Genomic DNA, 18,866 nt, shown 5'->3' on the forward strand with positions numbered 1-18,866 from the left:
TTAATGTCCCCTAATAAAAATAACATTGGATCAAACGGTAAACTCACTTTTAATACTCGCTCCAAAAACAATTTACTTGTATCCAAAAATTCTTAACCTGAGAACAAGTCCAAGTTGAATGAAAAAAAAGTACCTATTTCTTGTCCAGATATAAAACACAGATTTGAAGAAATTAATTCAATTTTTAAAAATTTCTGAGGGGTTAAATACAATTGATGTAAAAAAAAATTATATTGTACTAATCTATATCTTACATTTATAACCTTAGTCATAATATCCTTACAAAAAGTTTCTCCAAACCTTTTCATCTATCTTTCTATTTAAATCAAGTTCCCATTTCATTCTTGAATTATGAACATTCAACTTAGGCATTTTATTTTGTAATAACTTACACATCTCAGAAGTAAATTTATTTGCATATTCCTGAGTAAGCAGATTGTCTAGGTAATTTTAAACTATGACCTAATTTTTCCAATAAAGTTTTAACCTGATAATTACAAAAAAAATATTCATTCGATTAAAAGATAAAAAAAACTTCCCTGCTTCAAAACAATCTGCAACTTTTTAAATTGATTCTATATCTTTAAAAACTGATTATTTACAGTAAAAAGAAAAAAATATATTTTGATATAAAGGCATTTTCACTGAAGATATTTCCCTTTCCACCTATCTCATAATCAATTTTATTCCATATTTCAATTGGTGGATCCTCACTAATTAACAATTTTGAATTCCACATAAATACATTCGGACATAAACTTTTCATCAATTTTATCTAAATCTATATTTGCCTAAATAGAAGATTTATTTAAATCAAACATTCCAGTAATAAATTTAAATTGTGCAGCCTTCCACATTCTGAAAATGTGGAAGTTATAGGCCACCTAATTCAAATTTCTAAGTTAATTTCTCCAAATATACGCTATTCATTTTTCCCTTCCAAAAAATTTCCCTACAATTAAGTTAAAATCTTTAAAAAAAATTTTTGGGGTACTAAACAAGGAATAGATTGAAAAAGATTTTGAAACCTTGGAAAAATATTCATTTCACTCTGTCTATTTAAATCATCTTTAATTTTATTAAATAATGGAATATAATTGAACTTGTAAAGACAATCTACATTTTTATCAATTCTAATACCTAAATATTTAATCAGATTATATGTCCACCTAAATTGAGCTACATGTTTACAACGATTATAATCCCCTTCTGCTAACAGCATAACTTCACTTCTATCTAGTAGCCTTCCTTCACAGGCTGCAGACTTGTGCTGATCAGGCTCTCTGTGTATTGGGCACTGCAGGCCACATCAATTAAACCTTTAAAGTTTACCAGTAACATGAATTATACGATCCAAGGGCTGGCCAAAGTGAGCTCAGAATGTCTTCAGCCCTCTGATGGACAATAGGTACATGAAACTTGAGGCTGTATACTGTTGAAATGGTACAGTGCATTAGAGATTGGGTGGAGTTAACAATGGTGAAGGGCAATGGTTTAGGTCAGCCATTCTCAACCTTTGTTTGGCAATGGTCCCCTGAGGTCTTTGCTCAAAGTTTATGGACCCCTTCCCTGCGAAGCAGTCAAGTTTAATTGGTTTCTTCCATAGTTATCTCCTACAGATATCATATGCCATCATATAGGATGATTTCAAAAAGTTAAAAAATCTCCATAAAATCAAAGGATGTCTTGTATACTGGGTCTAAACTCCATACCTTGACGGCGAAGTCTCAACACTGTTGCCATCTTCTCACTGGCTTCGACGCAGACTGGTAGTTATTTGCCAACTCTCAGTACTCCTCTGTGGGTCCATCCGCCCTGTTCGACTGTGACGTCTCCATAGCCTTTAAAAGGCCAGTAGCTGACAGTAGTTTATTTTAAAATATGTAAATAAAATTTAAACTTTTAAATGATAATTTGTTAGAAAAATCTTGTTATTTGCTTTTAAATGCCTCTGGTCAGCAGTAAAAGCCAGATTTTTTTTTGGTGGATGGGGGGGATATCACTCAAACCCAACATTTTGGGTGGAAATTTCAGGGTTGTCCTATACAGAGTTGTCCTATACGATGATGGCATGTATGGTACATAAAAAAGATACAATTTCAGTCTCTCTCCCCCCCCCCTCCCCCACCCAATAAAGCTCCCATTGAGAATGGCTGGATTAGAGCATGATATCACAAACAATGGACTGGCCAAATCAAGGGCATGGAGTTGTAGTGATATGTCATTCAGAGAGGATATAGGTATTTCTATGACCATTGTGAGTCCTGTATGATGTCTTTCTGGCACCAGGACAGAGCACATGACTGAAACGGTGGAGTGTTCTGTGTGCATGGGAGTTCAGCTAATACTAGATTGAGAAGTGCCATGGCTTTGGATAGAATTGGATTAAGACCATGAGGAAGACAAATAACTTTACAATGTGTGAATGAAGAGTATAGTGGATATGATTCAAAGAATGTGTGGGGAAGTAATGTAGTGGTGACAACGGAAACCTGGATCAAAGGGCAGAACTGAGCATTTAATATTCCTGTAGACAGCGTTTAGACAAAAGTGAAAGGGGAGAAAGAAAAAGTTGCTGAAAAATTCAGCAGGTCATGCACCATCTATAGGAAGTAAAGGGTAACTAACTTTTCAGGTTTGAGCCCGTTTTTAAGGTATAAGCAAAAAATCATGTAGGTGCCTAAATAAGAAAAGGAGGGGGAAGAGGAAGGTGGGAGCAGAGGAAGGCGCACAAGTAAGAGGCCATAGGTTGATATAGGTGAAAAGGTAGAAGAAAAAAATGCTGAGAAGAGATGAGGAGGGGTAGTTCTCTGAATGGAGAGGAAAGGGAGTGGGTAGTTGAAGGAAAGGGGACAGGATGAGGAAAGTGAGAGACACGGGTGAAGTGATTAACAGAAACTGGAGGTCAATGTTAATGGCATTTGGTTGGAAACTGAATATTAGGTGTTGTTCCTCCAATTTGGGGGTCGTCTTGATTAGGCAGTGCATGAAGCCATGGATTGACATGTCGGTGTGTGGAATTAAAATAGTTGGCCACTGGGAGTTCTCTGTTATTGCAGTGGATGGAACAAAGGTGCTCAATGAAATGGACTCCCAGTTCACATCTAGTCTCTGATGTAGAGGAGGTCACAAAGAGAGCACCAGATGCTGTAGCTGTCTCCTGCAGGTCATAGGCCAAGGAAATTTCACTCACTGAGCATGGAAGCAATTTTTGATCTGGCACAGTAGAATAATACATTTTCCCATCAAACTTGTTAAGTTTATAGGGCTACTGAAGAGAGAAATGGTGAGGTTCAAGGGAGTGGATATGTGATCCTTGTCTGTTTCAAGCAAGCACAGGAAATGATGCAGTAAGTAAATGCCAAACTGTTGGATTTTTTTCTACAAGAGAGGGCAGATTATCATGGATTTGCTGAATAAAGTTCATAAGTAATTTAAGGGCAAGGAGCAATCCAAAATGTGCTACTTAAATGGAAGAGGACTGGCTTAAATAGGTTGAGGGGAATCTGGCCAGAGTAGTGTCTAACCAAAGGCCACTAAGTAAAACCATCATAAAACAAAGGATAACCTTGAAGTGTTGCTTCAGCTTTGTTAGGTACATCCCCACTAGGAAGGAATGAAAGAAAAAAACAAAATCCAAGATTCCTGGATAACGAAGGAGATGGTGAGAGTTTCAAAACAAAAAGGTGGGTGTAATTTGTATTTCAAGTAAGCAATCCAAACAGAAACCAGAGCAGCATAGTTAGCAAAGTGGTTAGCACAAAGCTGTTACAGCGCCAACAATCGGACGTGGATTCGAATTTGCGTTCTCTGTAAGGAGTTTGTACATTCTCCCTGTGTCTGCGTGGGTTTTCTCCGAGGGCATCGGTTTCCTCCCACCCTTCAAAACATATCGGAGGTGTAAATTGGGTGGCACGGACTTGTGGGCCAAAAAGGCCTGTTACCGTGCTGTATGTCTAAATTTAAAATATAATGAGAAGAAAAGTGAGACCAGCAAGCAGGAGATATGAACATCGAATGACAGCTAGCATGAATGGGAACTCAAGCCTTCAGTAGGCTGAAGGGTCTATTTAAGATGAAGGGGAACTATGTGCAGAAGGTGAGCTCATGCCTGCAATTACCTATAGCAGTTTGTATCAATTGTTGCTAGGCAAGAAAATGCTGTCCAAATTTCAGTAGAAGTTGAAATAATGGATAGGGTGAAACTTGATGAGTTGATGTTTTTTGAACAGGACCCTAGTGTGGATGGAAAGCATCCTCAATTGCTGTAGGAGATGCGAGCAGGATTAGCTGAAGAGCTTGCAGTAATCGTTCCTACGTGAGGGGAGATGGTTGTCAGAGAATTTTGAAATGCAAATGCTTTGATATCCTTATTTAAAAAGGACAACATTTCTGACAAGTTTAACCAGACAGTTTAAGCAGCACGTATGGCAGAACTTGCCAGCTTTGTGGCAACTATTAATATGACCAACTCTCCATTTCATTAATTTAAAAAAAATTCAGTTGTATCAGCACCAACTCCAGAGAGAGCTGCTTTCCTATACAAGGAGCCTAAAAATGCTGGAGAACTGGAACAATACACAAAAATGCTGGAGGAACTCAGCAAGTCATGCAGCATCTGTGGAAAGCAGCAGGCAGTCAGTGCCTCAGCATGTCATTGTTCATCCAGCCCTTTTCCTGATGAGGAACTTAGGCCAAAAATGTTGACTACTTATTGCTTTCCATGGATGCTGTGTGACCTGCTGAGTTCTCCAGCACCTGTGTATTGTTCCTTTCTGTGGTGCTAATTTCTTGGGCCTTGTTGTTGCTCTACTAGAAGCAGGCATGCACTTGAAGAGTTGAATAGTGTCTGTCTGCTGTAAGATTCTGACAATAAGCAATGTCCATTAATGCATCATGTGGATTGTAATGAGTTGAAGGACATTGTTCACAATTGTAGAATCTTATAGCCCAGAAAAACCCACTTTTCCTAGTATAGTATTAATAGTATAGATGGGAGATAGAGGGACTAGTGACTTGCTATTCTCTCAATGTTGGCAAGATAAAGGAGCTGGTCTTAGACTATAGAACCGGGATGGAGCTCACTCTCCCTGTCTCTACCAACAGTGCTAAGATGGAGATAGTAGACAACTTTAGTTCCTAGCAATAACCATCTCCAGTGATTTGCCCTGGTCCAACCAGATCAATGCAGTGGCCTAGAAAGCATATCAACACCTCTAATTTCTTAGAAGCCTGAGGAAATTTGGTGTATCACCAGCATTCCTTGACAACTTCTAGAAATGCACTATCGAAAACATCCTATCAAGGCGTGTCATTGCTCCGACCAAGACAGCAAGAAGCTGCAGAGGGTTGTAAATATGGGTCAGGCTATCACAAAACCCCTCCCTATCACCAACTCCATTTATACTCACGCTGCCTTGGAAAAGCAGATGATGACTGATCCCACTCTTGCCACACTCACCCACCTCCCATTGGGAAGAGGATTTATGGGTGTGAGATCATGTACCACCCAATTCTAAGACAGTTTGCTGCTGAATGAAACTTGGAATAGTAAAATTATGTTGCCTTTGATCTGTGCCAACTCATCTTTCCCTGTAACTCGACAAATGTCATCATTGCACCTTGGTACACGTGACAACAAGCTTGAACTGGAATTACTTGACCAAAACACAGGTCCATGTAGCATGTTCAGTTTTTGTTGGGCCACAAGTAATGTCCAGTAGTCTCCTACACTGGCCCTTTCTTGTGGGCCTTCATAGACTCATAGGTCATACAATGTGGAAACTGGTCCTTTGCCCAACTTGCCCATGCCAACCAAAATGTTCAATCCACAATAGTACCACCTCAGGCTCGGCGTCAAGGAGAGGGCATTCACGGCCCATGCTCCGAAATGCTGGAGGGGGGTGTGACGGCACGGCGAGCAGAAGAGGTCCATGGAAGGTATGGCACCCGCTCACAAACCCCCCCCCCCAAGCCACTGAATGAGTTGTCAAATGGTAGTTTGTCATATTCTCCATCCCCAACTGTGCTAATCTTAATGCCACCCCCACCCCGATTAGATCTCTTCTGTTGCCGTCTCTGTACCAGCTGTCTGCGTTTGGCCCATTTTCATCTAAACTTATCCTATTGACATATTCATCCAATGTTTTCTTAAATGATTCAGTAGTAGTTACTTCAATCACCACCTCCAGAAGCTTTTCCAAGCACTCACCACTCTTTGTTTAAACAAAAAGTTACCTTTCGGGTTCCTGTTAAATATCACCCCCCTCATCTTAAACCCATGTCCTCTGGTTTTCCTGACTCTAGGTGAAGGACTTGCATTCACCTGCTCTATTCCTTTCATGATTTTGTAGATCTAGATGAGCTCACCCCTTGTCCTCCAAGGAATAAAGCCCCCAACTTTGCTCAACCTCTCCCAATAGCTCACGCTCTGAGTCCTGGAAACATCCTCATAAATCTTTTTTTGTACCCTGTCCAGCTTGGCAATATCTTTCTTGCAGCATGACGACCAAATCTATACACCAAATAGAACCTTACCAATGTCTTGCACAACTGACATGACCTCCCAACTTCTATACTCAATACTCTGATGAAGGCCTACATACAGAGAGCCTTTTGACTGTCTCAAGTGCCACTTTCAAGATACTTTGTACCAGCATTCCTAAATCCCTCTGCTCTACAACACCCCCCAGATCTCTACCACACACTCCAGATCTCTACCATTCATTGTGTCAGTCCTACCCATGTTAGACTTCCAAAAATGCAAGACTTCACATTTCTCTATATGTAATTCCCATCAACCATTCCTCTGGCCACCAGCCCAACCAATCAAGATACTGCTGCAATCTTTGGCAACTGTCTTTACTGTCTATGCTACTATACACTTTCATCATCCGCAAAATTGCTCATCATGCCTTGTACGTTTTCATCTCAATGATAAATAGCAATGGGCTCAGCACTGAAGCCCTTGGCACATCACAGGCCTCCAGTCTGGAGGGGGGAGTGGGGAACCTTCTATCATTACATTTGGCTTTTTGTCATAAAGCCAATTTTCTATCTTGGATCCCTTGTGACCTTCCAGAGCACAAGACTGTGAGGAAGATTATTGAATGGATTTCTAAAATTCATATTTACAATATCCACAATTCTGACCTCAACCTTCTTGGTCACATCTTCAAAAAAAGAATCAGATTTGAGACTTGACCTCCCACTTACAAAACCATGCTGACTCCTTAAACAGCCCTTGGCTGCTCAAGGGCATGTGTATTTTCTCCTTTATTATACTCCTTAGTAACTTACTGGCCTGTGGTTTCCATGTTTTTTCCTACAGCCCTTGAATAGAGGCATAACATTTGTCACATTCCAGTCTGTGGCACCTCACTATACTCAATGCCAACTCAAAAGTCTTGGTCAGGATACCTACAGTTTTCTCTCTAGTTTCCCACAGTCTCCTTGGATATATCTGATCAAGCCCAGGAGATTTGTCTACCTTCATATGCATCAGGTCCTTCAGCACCTCCTCAGCTGTAATACTGACTCCTCTCAAGACACTACCATTGATTTGCCCCAGGTTCTCCAGCCGTTTCTCCACATCATGCTAGAAGTACTCACTGAGGACCTTGCCCATCTCCTATAGCTCCACATAATTAATTATATTAATTCGTGAGGGAACCCATTCTTTCTCTGATTATCCTTTTCCTCTTTATAAAATCTCTTGGGGTTATCCTTGTAATGTTATATGACAGAACTATCGACTGTTCCATTTTGTCCTCCTGATTTCCTATCTTAGCTGGCTCCTCAGTTCCTGGAAATTCTTAAGGTATATATTTGATTCCAGCAGGTTATCCCTGCCTCAGGCCTCCCCTTTCTTGTCTAGAGCCTCATTTCCCTCATCGTCCAATCTTCCCTATGGTTGCATGTCTGATCTTTCACTCTAACAGGAACATGTATGTGCTGGACCCTTAAAAACATTTTCAAAGGCTTCAAAGTTTCCTTTAATTGTCAGATAATAAATTACAAATTTAATATACATTATATACTTCAGTTTTTGTCTGCTGTAAGGCAAATAATCACCGTGAGAATTTCCTGGCCTAACAATAGGAGAAAGAGAAGCAAAAGAGAGTCCCTTCAGAGGCTCTGAGTGTCTGGATTTTCCTCCAGGGCTTCTGCAGCCACACAGATTCCAGTTCAAATCTTTCACAACCCGAGCTCCAGATCTAAATCTCTGATACGATCTTCTGTGGTTGAGGCCCTTCTGGAGTCCTCCTTGTCCTCTATGCCCTCTCGAATTCCAATTCCTGGTTCCCATGAGCCAGTCTCCTGCCACCCGCGGCCTGTGTGAGTCTATCGTCTGCTAAGTCCTTCAGTGGTCCACTGCCAAGTTCAGTGTCCTGTAGGCTTGTCTCCTATGCTTCTCAATGTAGGTTGGGGGTAGAGAATGATGGGGAAGGAGAGAGATGTTCTCCCCATTTCTGGTGCCCTGCTCTTGTCCGCTGCTCCCCCAGAGTCTGCAACCCCTTGCGGCACAGGCATTCCATTTTGGACACACTCCATGGTGGTAGGATTTTTTTTAAAAGTCAGCTCCTATAACAGGCCATTTAAAGCCTTTATGAAGCTGTTGGCATTAGGGCAGGTTATATCTCTGCTCCCTGCTCTACCAGGTCTGCACTAGTTACTGCAGCACTGCCAATTCAGTAATGTTCGGGAAATGATGTTTCCTCACGCTTTTCCTTCAAACAACTTGTTCTAATTAACTCAAGCTAGTTCTCTGGTACCTTCAAAGTCAGCTTTTCCCCAATTCCAAATTTTAACTTGTAGTCCTGCCCTATGTCTCGCCATAACTATCTTAAACCTAATAGAACAGTGGTTGCTGGTCTCCGAAGGCTGAAACCTTCCTGAACACAATTTGACAAATTCTGGCCTGTCTAAACTTTTTGCACTGTGACTTTTCCAATCAATATTTGTAAAGTTAAAATCCCCTACTATGACAGCCTTATTTGACATACAACTGGCATTAATCTCCTGGCAAATTTAGTCCTCTAATTCCTGTTGACTATATTCATGTAGTACACTAATGGCTTTCTTGTTCCTCAGCTCCACCCATATGGCCTTACTAGCCAACCCATCTGGAATATCACCTTTGACCATTGCCATGAGATTCTCCTCAACCAACAATGCAAAACCCTTCCTCTTTTACCCCCACCTCTATCATTCCTGAACCATCTGTACCTTGGAACGTTGAGCCTCCAGCCGAGCCCCTCTCTTAACCAGGTTTCCAGAGTCCTTTGAAAATTTGTGTGAATAGCATCTTCTGCATTGATCAAAATCTGCATTTCTTTGTTAAAAAATTGTCCGATTAATCAATCGCACTTTGCCGTTAATAATCTTATAGTCTATTGGATGGGAAACATTCTTGTTTGGGTTATGAACTAAATCTCTAGATTGCTGAATGACTACAAATGGCATCAGTGGTACAACTCTACCATTGAGTTGAAGGAATGTCCAGCCTCTGTACCTCACTGTATCAAATGCCACCAAAATCACTTGTTGTTTTGTCCACACCAAACTATTCATTGTGTGGTGCTTTGTTACTTTTGTGGCTTCTCTCTCCTACAGGCTTGGCGGTTCAGCACTGCATTCGGCACAGTTAGCGAGTGGAAGTTTGCAGAAATTGCCAGCATGGCCGACCACTTGAAAGACTGTCACTACAACACAGTGGAGAGGACTGGGGAGGCTGTGCCTTTGCCCTGCATGTGCGTGACACGGGAGCTCACTAAAGGAGGACGACCATTGCGATCTGTCCTAAAAGCAGTTCTCTAATCAGTTTGCTCACTGACAATGTACTGCAAGCAATTCTAATCTTAATTGTGATCTGTCAACTTTGTATACAATATATTTTGCTTTGATGTGAAATTTATTTTTGTAGTCCATTACCTGTGCTGTTGTAATCAAGACAATGAAAAGGTCTTGATGAAAGAAACATTGAACAAATGGTCATTTTGTGAGTGAAAACTCCCCTTACTGGAGTCTTCTCATGTTTTTGTGCATGGATCTTGCCTTTAAAATCTCTGGAGGATATTTTTACCCTCCCCTCAGCAATTTATCATAGTGAACGTCGGATGTATGAAGGAAATACTTATGATTAAATCCTGACCAAAATATAGCAATGTCACGTAGTCGGCAAGTCAGATAACTCAGTCCATGTGGAAATAACATTTTGCTGTGAGTCACAACTTGACGTTCTGACTTTAGAAAGATTGTCCTATAAATACACAGTGAGCTCGCTGTTGCAAAGCAATCTTATATACCTCACATTGATCAAAAGCTAAGGCAAAATGCAATGGATTCGTATTACATATACAGTTTTGCCACTTTTTGCACTTTAGTTGTAGTCTCACTTTAACTATCTCGCCAAGTGGTTACTGCGATATCTGTATTTTCTCACTCATTGTTTTTTGCTCTTACTGTTAATTTTTTGCCGTTGCAAGTGTTACCTGTGATGTTTGATGGTTATAGTGGAAATGGGCAGATTTCTTCAAAACTACATCTTAGGGCTATTTTCAGTCTTCCAGTATGAAAGGGCTGTGCTTTCTGCTACCTAAATATAACATCAAAGAAGCAAAGAGCACATGCCTATTTGAAGGCATCAGGACTCAGTTACTAAAGCTAGTAGTTTCACTTCTGAATGCATTTCCTATATTACATTTTGTTGAAAAAATATAATGCCCAATTTTGTTTCCACATATTGCAAAAAAAAATTGAACATCCTTCATCAGCCTTGTCCTGTGAAACTTTGACCGTGTAGTGTGTTGAAATGGCATCATGATTGATCTAATGCCTTTTTACCCTAGTGGTCCTTTGTTGAGTGAGGGAATAATACAAGACTACAATGGGTGTTGTGGAAAAACTGTGAATCCAATTTAATGCCCTTGTACACAAGAGTATTGATGGGACCCATTTGTGACATACATGGGGACTGCTGCTGTAAAGCTGTGCTCCCTTAAAAAATTGCTGCCTTAAACTCTGTAAACACTTTGAAGGAAGTACTGTATCTTGCTCGGTGCTAACACTTATTTACAGACTCTATTTGTGCTCCAAATTATAAGTTTGCACATTTTAGGGCAACATTTGTTTGAGAAGGCATTGTGCTACTCTTTATGAATTTTGTTTAATTTTTATCTCAGTTGTTTGCAGGGTGAGGAGATACTGTTGCCTGAGCACCTTCATTGTTTTATTTTGAGAAATTTATTGAAGCTTTTGTTAAAAATCTACCTGTTCTTGGTAGTATGAAAACCACAAGTAAAACCTTTGTTGCAAGTATTTAACAGTAAAGTTACCTGAATGAAAATTAATATTCAAAATGGTGGCATACAGGTTTGAGCTGGTCATCTACTGGCAAGATGGGAGTGGAACGGACTGAGGCAGAAATCTTTTGGAAACACAAGGAGCCTAGCATAAAGAACCCTGGGGTTAGTGTGGGTCCTTGACCTGTGGTTGTCCTTGGTTGAGGGTGTCTAATTTTCCAGATGAAGAATACAAAGAATTGCCTGAATTAAAAAAAAAGACAATAGAAAGTAATGCTAAATTTGAAGTTCTTGTGCATGAGCATGTTTAATTTTTGTAATGGTATCTACAAATTAATGAATTGATTTTCATTAATACCTCAGTTTCTCCAGTCAGTGTGTATAGATTTTGTTGCTGCAATTTGAGGAATGCACTACAGATTTTGATTGATGCTGTTTTGATCTTTGAAAACCTTGCAGTTGTGTCTCCAACCTTCCAACACTTTGGCTGCATTGCTTTTTATTCATCACCCTATGCTGAAACATTTGCTTCGGTAGCTATCATATCCATTACCATTTAGTTAGACATTACACTGGTCTACCCATATTTACTCTGTTATTAGGTTGTATTCTCTTAATCTGTGTGTCTAAAACTTCACTGAACCCATGTGTACTTCTGGTTTGAGAATAAATAGCAATGAACGATCACACAATTCTCTGCAATTATGAAATAAGTTTTTAAATTAGCTTTCAATGTAAACATCACGACTACATTCTGAGGTTTGGAATGGCAGGAGTTTCTTTTGAAAGGACTCTCCCACTCTGCTTTTTCAATGCTACATAATGTTGAGCTTTTGTACTAAATGTTTGATTTCATTTTAAATTGCAAGAATTCTAATAAAAGTGTCATTTTTATTCACTAAAAACATCTGTAGACTTGTTTGACAGGAAGACTTTGCAGATTAATTAAAACCTGAATACTGCAGATACTTAGACCAGGCAACATGTGCACAGTTGTACAAAAAAGTATCAGTTTAATCACTTTTCATCAATGAAAATGTCAAGAGTGTTCACCTGCCCGTAATAGTTATCTTTCTCAGATGCAATGATTGAGCAATTAGGAATTGGTAGACAAATACAGAACATCTAATGTCTCTCAAATATCATAGTGTTCAATGAAGTGGAGTTGTTACATAATTAAGGCTGTTAATTAGTCTACAGCAGACCCAAGTGTGAGATGAAACAAGCCCCAATCATGGAGAGTTTGGAGAGGCAGAGGCCCAGATGAACATCTCCCATTATTGCACTAAAAATCAATATTCTACTTTTTGACAGAAAGTGCCTAATTTACAATCATGAATATGACCAATGTAACCATTTGTTCGGTTACCTTAACGAGCCTGTTCCGTGAATTAACTCGAATTATCCTAGATTTGCAAGTGTCTCATCTTTTTCTCCAGGCCAAGGTAAAAATGTCTAAAGAGTCAGAATGGGCACCTGCTTCATGGATTTATTGCTAACTGGATGTTTCATGACCTTCAAATATTACACACAATTTGGCAGCATGAGTCCATGGACAGACATGGCAGTGTGCAATGGTGAGTGGAATTAGTGGTTGGTCACTGGGAGATCTTTGGTATTGTTGTGGATGAGTAAAATTATTCAACAAAATAATCTCCCAGTCTATGTCCAGTCTCCCCAATCCCCCACCAGATGCAGTAAATGACTCTTGACAGATTCACAAGTGATATGCTGAATCAGTTCACTTTGTTCTGTCCGCTGCAAGGACCTCCCAATGGCCAATCACTTGAATTCTTTACACCATTGCCACACTGATTGTCTCGCCTCATACTGCCAAATTGAGGCAACCCACAAATTAAAAGGATAATATCTTGTATTCCATTCACAGTTTCCAATCAGCATTAATATCAACTGCTCCAATTTCTGTAAACACTCCTTCCCACACCACTCTTCCTTCTCCAATCAGAGAACTTTCCATTGTCCTCTCCCCTAACACTTCTCAGCTTCTTTTACCCTCTCACTTATTTACAGACTATTTGTGCTCCAAATTATAAGTTTGCACATTTTAGGGCAACATTTGTTTGAGAAGGCATTGTGCTACTCTTTATGAATTTTGTTTAATTTTTATCTCAGTTGTTTGCAGGGTGAGGAGATAATGTTGCTTGAGCACCTTCATTGTTTTATTTTGAGAAATTTATTGAAGCTTTTGTTAAAAATCTACCTTGTTAGCCTGTGCTTTTCCTTCTCCTTCCCCTGCTCCCCCCACCTTTTTCAGGGATCTGCCTGATTTTTGACATTCCTAATGATGGGCTCAGGCCCCAAACACCATCTGCCTTTTGCTTTCCATGGATGCTGGGTGACCTGCTGAGTTTCTCCAGTACTTTACTTCATTAGAGCCCATCATCTGTAGATGTTCTTGTTGACCTTCAACTCACAGGGCACCCACTTGCACTGATTCTATACGAATCCACTTTATTCTCCCACTGTCCAATCTACCCCCATCTTCTACTGTTCACTTCCCTGCAAGGGACAGTTTTACAGTAGCCGATTAGCCCACCTGTGTTTTTCATCTAAGATCTGGGTTAATTGGCCACTATAATATATCAGAATGATTGGATAGGTATTTTATACCAATATAAGAATCAGGGAACCAAAAAATATAGGATATAAAAGGAGAAAGTTATTTCTAAAGTGAAGAAAAAATTCTCTCATTTTATTGTTAAAACATTTCAATATTCACAGAGAAACAAACAGGAGAATGAGCAATTCCTGGCTTCCTACTTTAAATGGGAGTAGGAGAAATAGAATGAGGGTTAAAGATGTATTAATGAGCAATGGGGAAGTGAGAAAGACGAGAGTTTAAAAAGATGAAAGGAAGAATAACAATGGGAGTGGTAGAAGTGGGGTATCTGGAAAAGATGGATGATTGAGACTACAATCCTTGCTCTGAAAGTATAGTTTCCAACTTTCCCCATCTCACAACGATTCCCTTCTGCTTAAAACAGGAAGAAAAATGTAGAGATAAATGGAATAATTAAAAAGAAATAACAAAGGAAGAACTGACAATACAATTAAATATTTTTTGAGGCAGTTCCACACAGAACAGCAGAGGGCAGAGCAGATACATAAATCAGTTTTAGTTTCAGAGGGGATATAGCTCATTGAACAGTTCCTGGCCATCTTTTGTACAGTAACCAGAGAAGGGCTTTGCCCTAATACATTTTCCATGTCAGCCACAGCACACACTATGGCTGTCATGGAAAAAATGGACTGCATGGAGAAAGGGGTGAGCCTCTAGTTTAATAAAAGCAGCTGGAGATAAATCTAGCTTAAGACATGGCTGGGCTCTAATAGAGTACAGGAGAAAATGCTTCAGATTTCTGGATCATTGGGCTCTGTTCTGTACCGGCGGGACGGTTTGCATCTAAACTCGAGAGGGACTAATAACCTTGCGGGAATGCTTCCAAGTGCTACTCTACGGAGCTTAAACTAGATTTGCAGAGGGATGGGAACCAGAGTGCTAGAAAAAAAATAGTGGAGTGAAGGTGACTTTTTCCCACTGAGGTTAGGTGTGTTAAAACTAGAGGTTAAGGTGAAAGGTGAAAAGTTTAAAGGGAACATTAGGGGGAATTTCAACCAGAGATCCAGATCACTACAGAAGGAACCGATGGGAAAGCCATCTCCCAGGTGAAGTGGAGTTTCGGGACAAAAATGGAAACAACAAAGTTTGCCTGACAACTGTGGCAGGGCCTAAAAGACATAACCTGATACAAAACCAAATCCGGTGCAGTAGGACACAGCAAAGCTTCACTCCCAGTTGAACTCAGTGCCTTCTATGCCTGATTCGACCACAAGGACACGAACCACCACTGCACCCATGTCCCCTGATGATCCTCTCCTATCTGTATCCGAGGATGAAGTGCGGGCTGCCTTCAGGAGAGTGAACCCGAGGAAAGTATCCAGTCCGGATGGAGTACTCAGCTGAATATTAAAAATCTGTGCTTCATTTTCATAGATATCTTCAACATCTCACTCTAGCAGGGTGTGGTACCCACCCATTTCAAATGGGCCTCAATCATACTGGTCCTGAAGAAGAGTGTGGTAACTACCTAAATCGAGCAGTGGCACTCACATCAACAGTGTTTGAAGTGTTTTGAAAGGGTGGTGTTGAAATATATCAACTCCTGTCTGAGTAGCAACATGGATCCGTTCCAATCGCAGCAACAGGTCTATGGCAGAAGCCATCTTACTGGCTCTACACAAAGCCCTGGAACACCTGGACAGAAAGGTAAACTTAAATATTTCAACTTAAAATCAGAGGTCATGTTATACACTGGGTCTAAAAATCCATACCTTGACAACAAATTCTTAACACCACTGCCATCTACCTACCAGCTTTGACACAATCTTATGGATGCCCTGTTAGTTATTTGTGAAGTCACAGTGCAGTCTATCCGCCAAGTTTGGCTGTCGTAGACACTGTACAGGCTTTAAACAACCTTTTTACAGGAGCAAAGAGTGGTTTATTTTAAAATATCCAAATAAAATTTAAACCTTTAAATGATCAGTTATTAAGATATCGTGTTTTGCTTTTTACAGTATCCACTGGTCAGCGGTAAGAGTCAGATTTTGTTGGGTCGTCTTGTACAAAGGGTATCACTCAAGATGCTTCAAAATAACCCAAAAAGCTGTTAACCATAAATATATGTGGCAGAATATTACAATTGGTTGAGGCAATTGTATGTTATTTCTTGTCAGCTACAAACACTGTGGGAATGTATTTATTTTAATCAATTTGATTTTTAAAAAATTTTTTTATTTTTCACTCTATAAACCACATTGATCAAGATACATACATTTTCCGTCTTGAACATATACAGTGTCGTTTTCTCCCCTCCCTCCCTCCCTACCTCCCCTCCCATTCATTTAAAGTTCAGAAAATAGGATACATTAAACCCATCAAACAATGTTGTCACTCAATAAAGACAAACAAGAAATTCCACTGAGTCAGTTCTTTTCATTCTCTTCTCCTTCTGTCATTTTAGGTGGTAGATGTCCCCGGAAGGTTTTCTCTATTATGTTTCATGGATGGCTCCCATATTTGTTCAAATCAATTTGATTTTTGAGGTGAAATAAAAACTGGACAGCCTGAAGAGGGCGCACAAAGTCAGTGATCCGGTGCGGAGTCGAAAGGCCAACATGGCCTGTTTCTGCTCCGTAAATGGTTATATGGTTAAAACATTTGTAGCGTGTTTCAGTAACTAATCACTAGTTCAGTTTTTGTTCACGTATGATGTATTGAAAAATGTAACCATTTTTGTCATGCAAGAATATGTCACGTGCTGATATTTATTAATTTGACATTAAACTGCTTTGTGTGAGTGGGAAGGGAAGGTTGAGCATCACTGCTCTAGACTTAATTGTTACTGAAATATTTTGCTTGAGAAAAATGGTCATTGGATAAAACCGTGAACATAACGAGTCAATTAGGTACGATTAAAATAGTGCTTTTCAAACTTTTTCTTACCACCCACGTACCACCTTAAGCAATCCCTCACTAATCACAGAGCCCCTATGGCATAGCGAATACTTAAAGTTCTATGTGAGTGGAAAAGAAAAGGTTGAGAATTACTGGTTTAAAGGGAATTTGCAATGACAATGAATTGAGCATGAATGACTTAGTTGTGGATCTGCTTTTGTTTGTAGTTCAAGGACTGGCAAAGAGCCATTAACTTAAGAACAATGGATATCTGAAAGTGATCAAGAGTTCTCTAATACCAAATTGTTTACAGTAAAAAATTGAACCCAGAGGTGAAATTACAGCTTTGAAAGTCATTGGTAGCCACAGCATTCATAACGCAGAGGCACAGACCTACCCTCTGCATCAAAGCAGCTGAAGAATTTAAATCTAGTTAAATAATCTGAAATAAAATGTGACATTGAAAATAACAGACTGTTTAAAAACCCACCCAGCTCACTTATATTTTTTTCAGGTCATCTGCTGCACTGATCTAGTCTGGTCTAAATGTGACTCAAATCCTATAACAGAGAAACACAAAAACTTCAGATGCCGGAATTTCGAGCAAACAATGAGGGATGGAAGGACTCAGCAGGTCAAGCGGCATCCATGGTAGAAATGTCAGTCAACATTTTGGGATGGCAACCTGATAAGTCCCTCCTTGTAATTGTTTACTCGATCTACAACATTACATTTGATTATGTTGCATTGAACTACCATGTAAACCAGACAAGCTCATGGCGTCAACCTATATACTGAATTCAGAAGTGGCAAGGGAGGATCCAGCCTGATAGACCTTAATGTCAAGGGCAGTCACTCTCACCTTTCTCCTTGATCCATTTTTGAATGAAGGTTATGATGAAATCTGGAGCTGTTCCTTAGAATCATTTTCCCCTTTTTCACTGGTAACATTGTCCCTGGAATTAACAGGGAATTAACTGGGACAGGGTCCAGTGGAAAAAGAAAACAGTCCTAATGTCAGCATCAAATGATGTAATTTCACGCCAGAGATTGATGGCCTCCACCCCTACTCATAACCCTAGCGTCAGCTAACACTGGCATGCTGATAAAACCAGTGGAAAGGGAACAGCAGAAAGTCACCCATTTCCAGTTGAAGGTAGAACACTCCGATCCCCAGTGATGTGTGTTCAGTGAAAAAGCAGTCACTGTTCCAGTGGAAACAGCACAAATAACTTGCTATCCCAGGGCATTGCATGGCCAATTAACTGGGATGCTAGTGGAAAAGGGGCTGTAGATTACAGCACAGAAAGAGGCCATTTAGCCTACTGTGGCAAACTTACTCTCCCAACCTCTGTAGCCCTGCAAATTTTCTTCCACCATATATTTATCCAATTCCACCTTGAAGGTGACATCTAACCTGTCTTAACTACATTTGCAAGCTGTAGAATCCAGATGACAACTACATGCTGTGTAAAAAAAGTTTCTCCTTATGTCAGTCTTCTTTTCTTTCCCTTATATATTATACCTGTGACCTCTAGTCCTTGCCCCCAGCCACTCACTGAAGCTCTTCCCACCATGCTCTCTGTCTACACTCCTCACCATCTGTCAAATGCTCCCTCCTCTTGTTCAATGAAAACAGCTCTGGTCTCTCCATTCGATAGCAGATCCTTCATCACAGGAACATTTGCATAAATCCCCTTCTCTAGGGTTGATGGCAACTAGCATTGAATACAATACTCCTGATGTAACTGGAGCAGTGTGTTACAAAGGTTCATAATGTGCCCTTTTAGTAATTTCCCCTGTGTGTAAATAAAGACCACTGTTTGTCCATAACACATGATTCTTTTTGAACCCATTCGCACCTAATCTGAACACAACAGGTAGGCCCATGGAAAGTATTATAGAACAGAGAGACTGAGGGGTACAAGTACATAGTTTCCTGAAAGTGGTATACAAGTGGAGAGGGTGGTGGTGAAGCCTTCCAAGCCTGGATTGTTCAAATAGTTATTGAGACATCCTTTAAATGTTGGCAATAGCTCCACTTCCACCAGTCCCTATGGCAGTGCATTCCAGGTACTCGCCAC

General features: G+C 40.0%; 2 protein-coding genes across 9 annotated transcripts in view; one reads left to right on the forward strand and one right to left on the reverse strand.

The window, feature by feature from the left end:
* fbxo30a (F-box protein 30a) overlaps positions 1–12,208 on the forward strand; it is a 28,135-nt gene extending 15,927 nt beyond the window's left edge. For all 3 annotated transcript variants that reach the window (XM_069886037.1, XM_069886040.1, XM_069886038.1), the window contains one exon: positions 9,616–12,208. In XM_069886037.1, the coding sequence (XP_069742138.1) occupies positions 9,616–9,819 (204 nt within the window). In that variant the 3' untranslated portion in view covers positions 9,820–12,208. The remainder of the gene's footprint in view (positions 1–9,615) is intronic.
* Positions 12,209–16,219: 4,011 nt separating this feature from the next.
* The window catches only part of LOC138736468 (collagen alpha-1(XXI) chain-like), a 330,315-nt gene continuing 327,668 nt past the window's right edge, over positions 16,220–18,866 (reverse strand). For 4 of the 6 annotated variants that reach the window (XR_011340296.1, XR_011340298.1, XR_011340295.1 and 1 more), the window contains one exon: positions 16,220–17,738. The gene's annotated coding sequence lies outside the window, so the exon portion shown is untranslated. Of the gene's footprint in view, positions 17,760–18,866 lie in introns of all 6 variants that reach the window. The other 2 variants (XR_011340297.1, XR_011340294.1) reach the window with 2 other exon arrangements.

The sequence above is a fragment of the Narcine bancroftii genome, chromosome 6 (genome assembly GCF_036971445.1).
Source record: "Narcine bancroftii isolate sNarBan1 chromosome 6, sNarBan1.hap1, whole genome shotgun sequence".
Lineage (NCBI taxonomy): Eukaryota > Metazoa > Chordata > Chondrichthyes > Torpediniformes > Narcinidae > Narcine > Narcine bancroftii.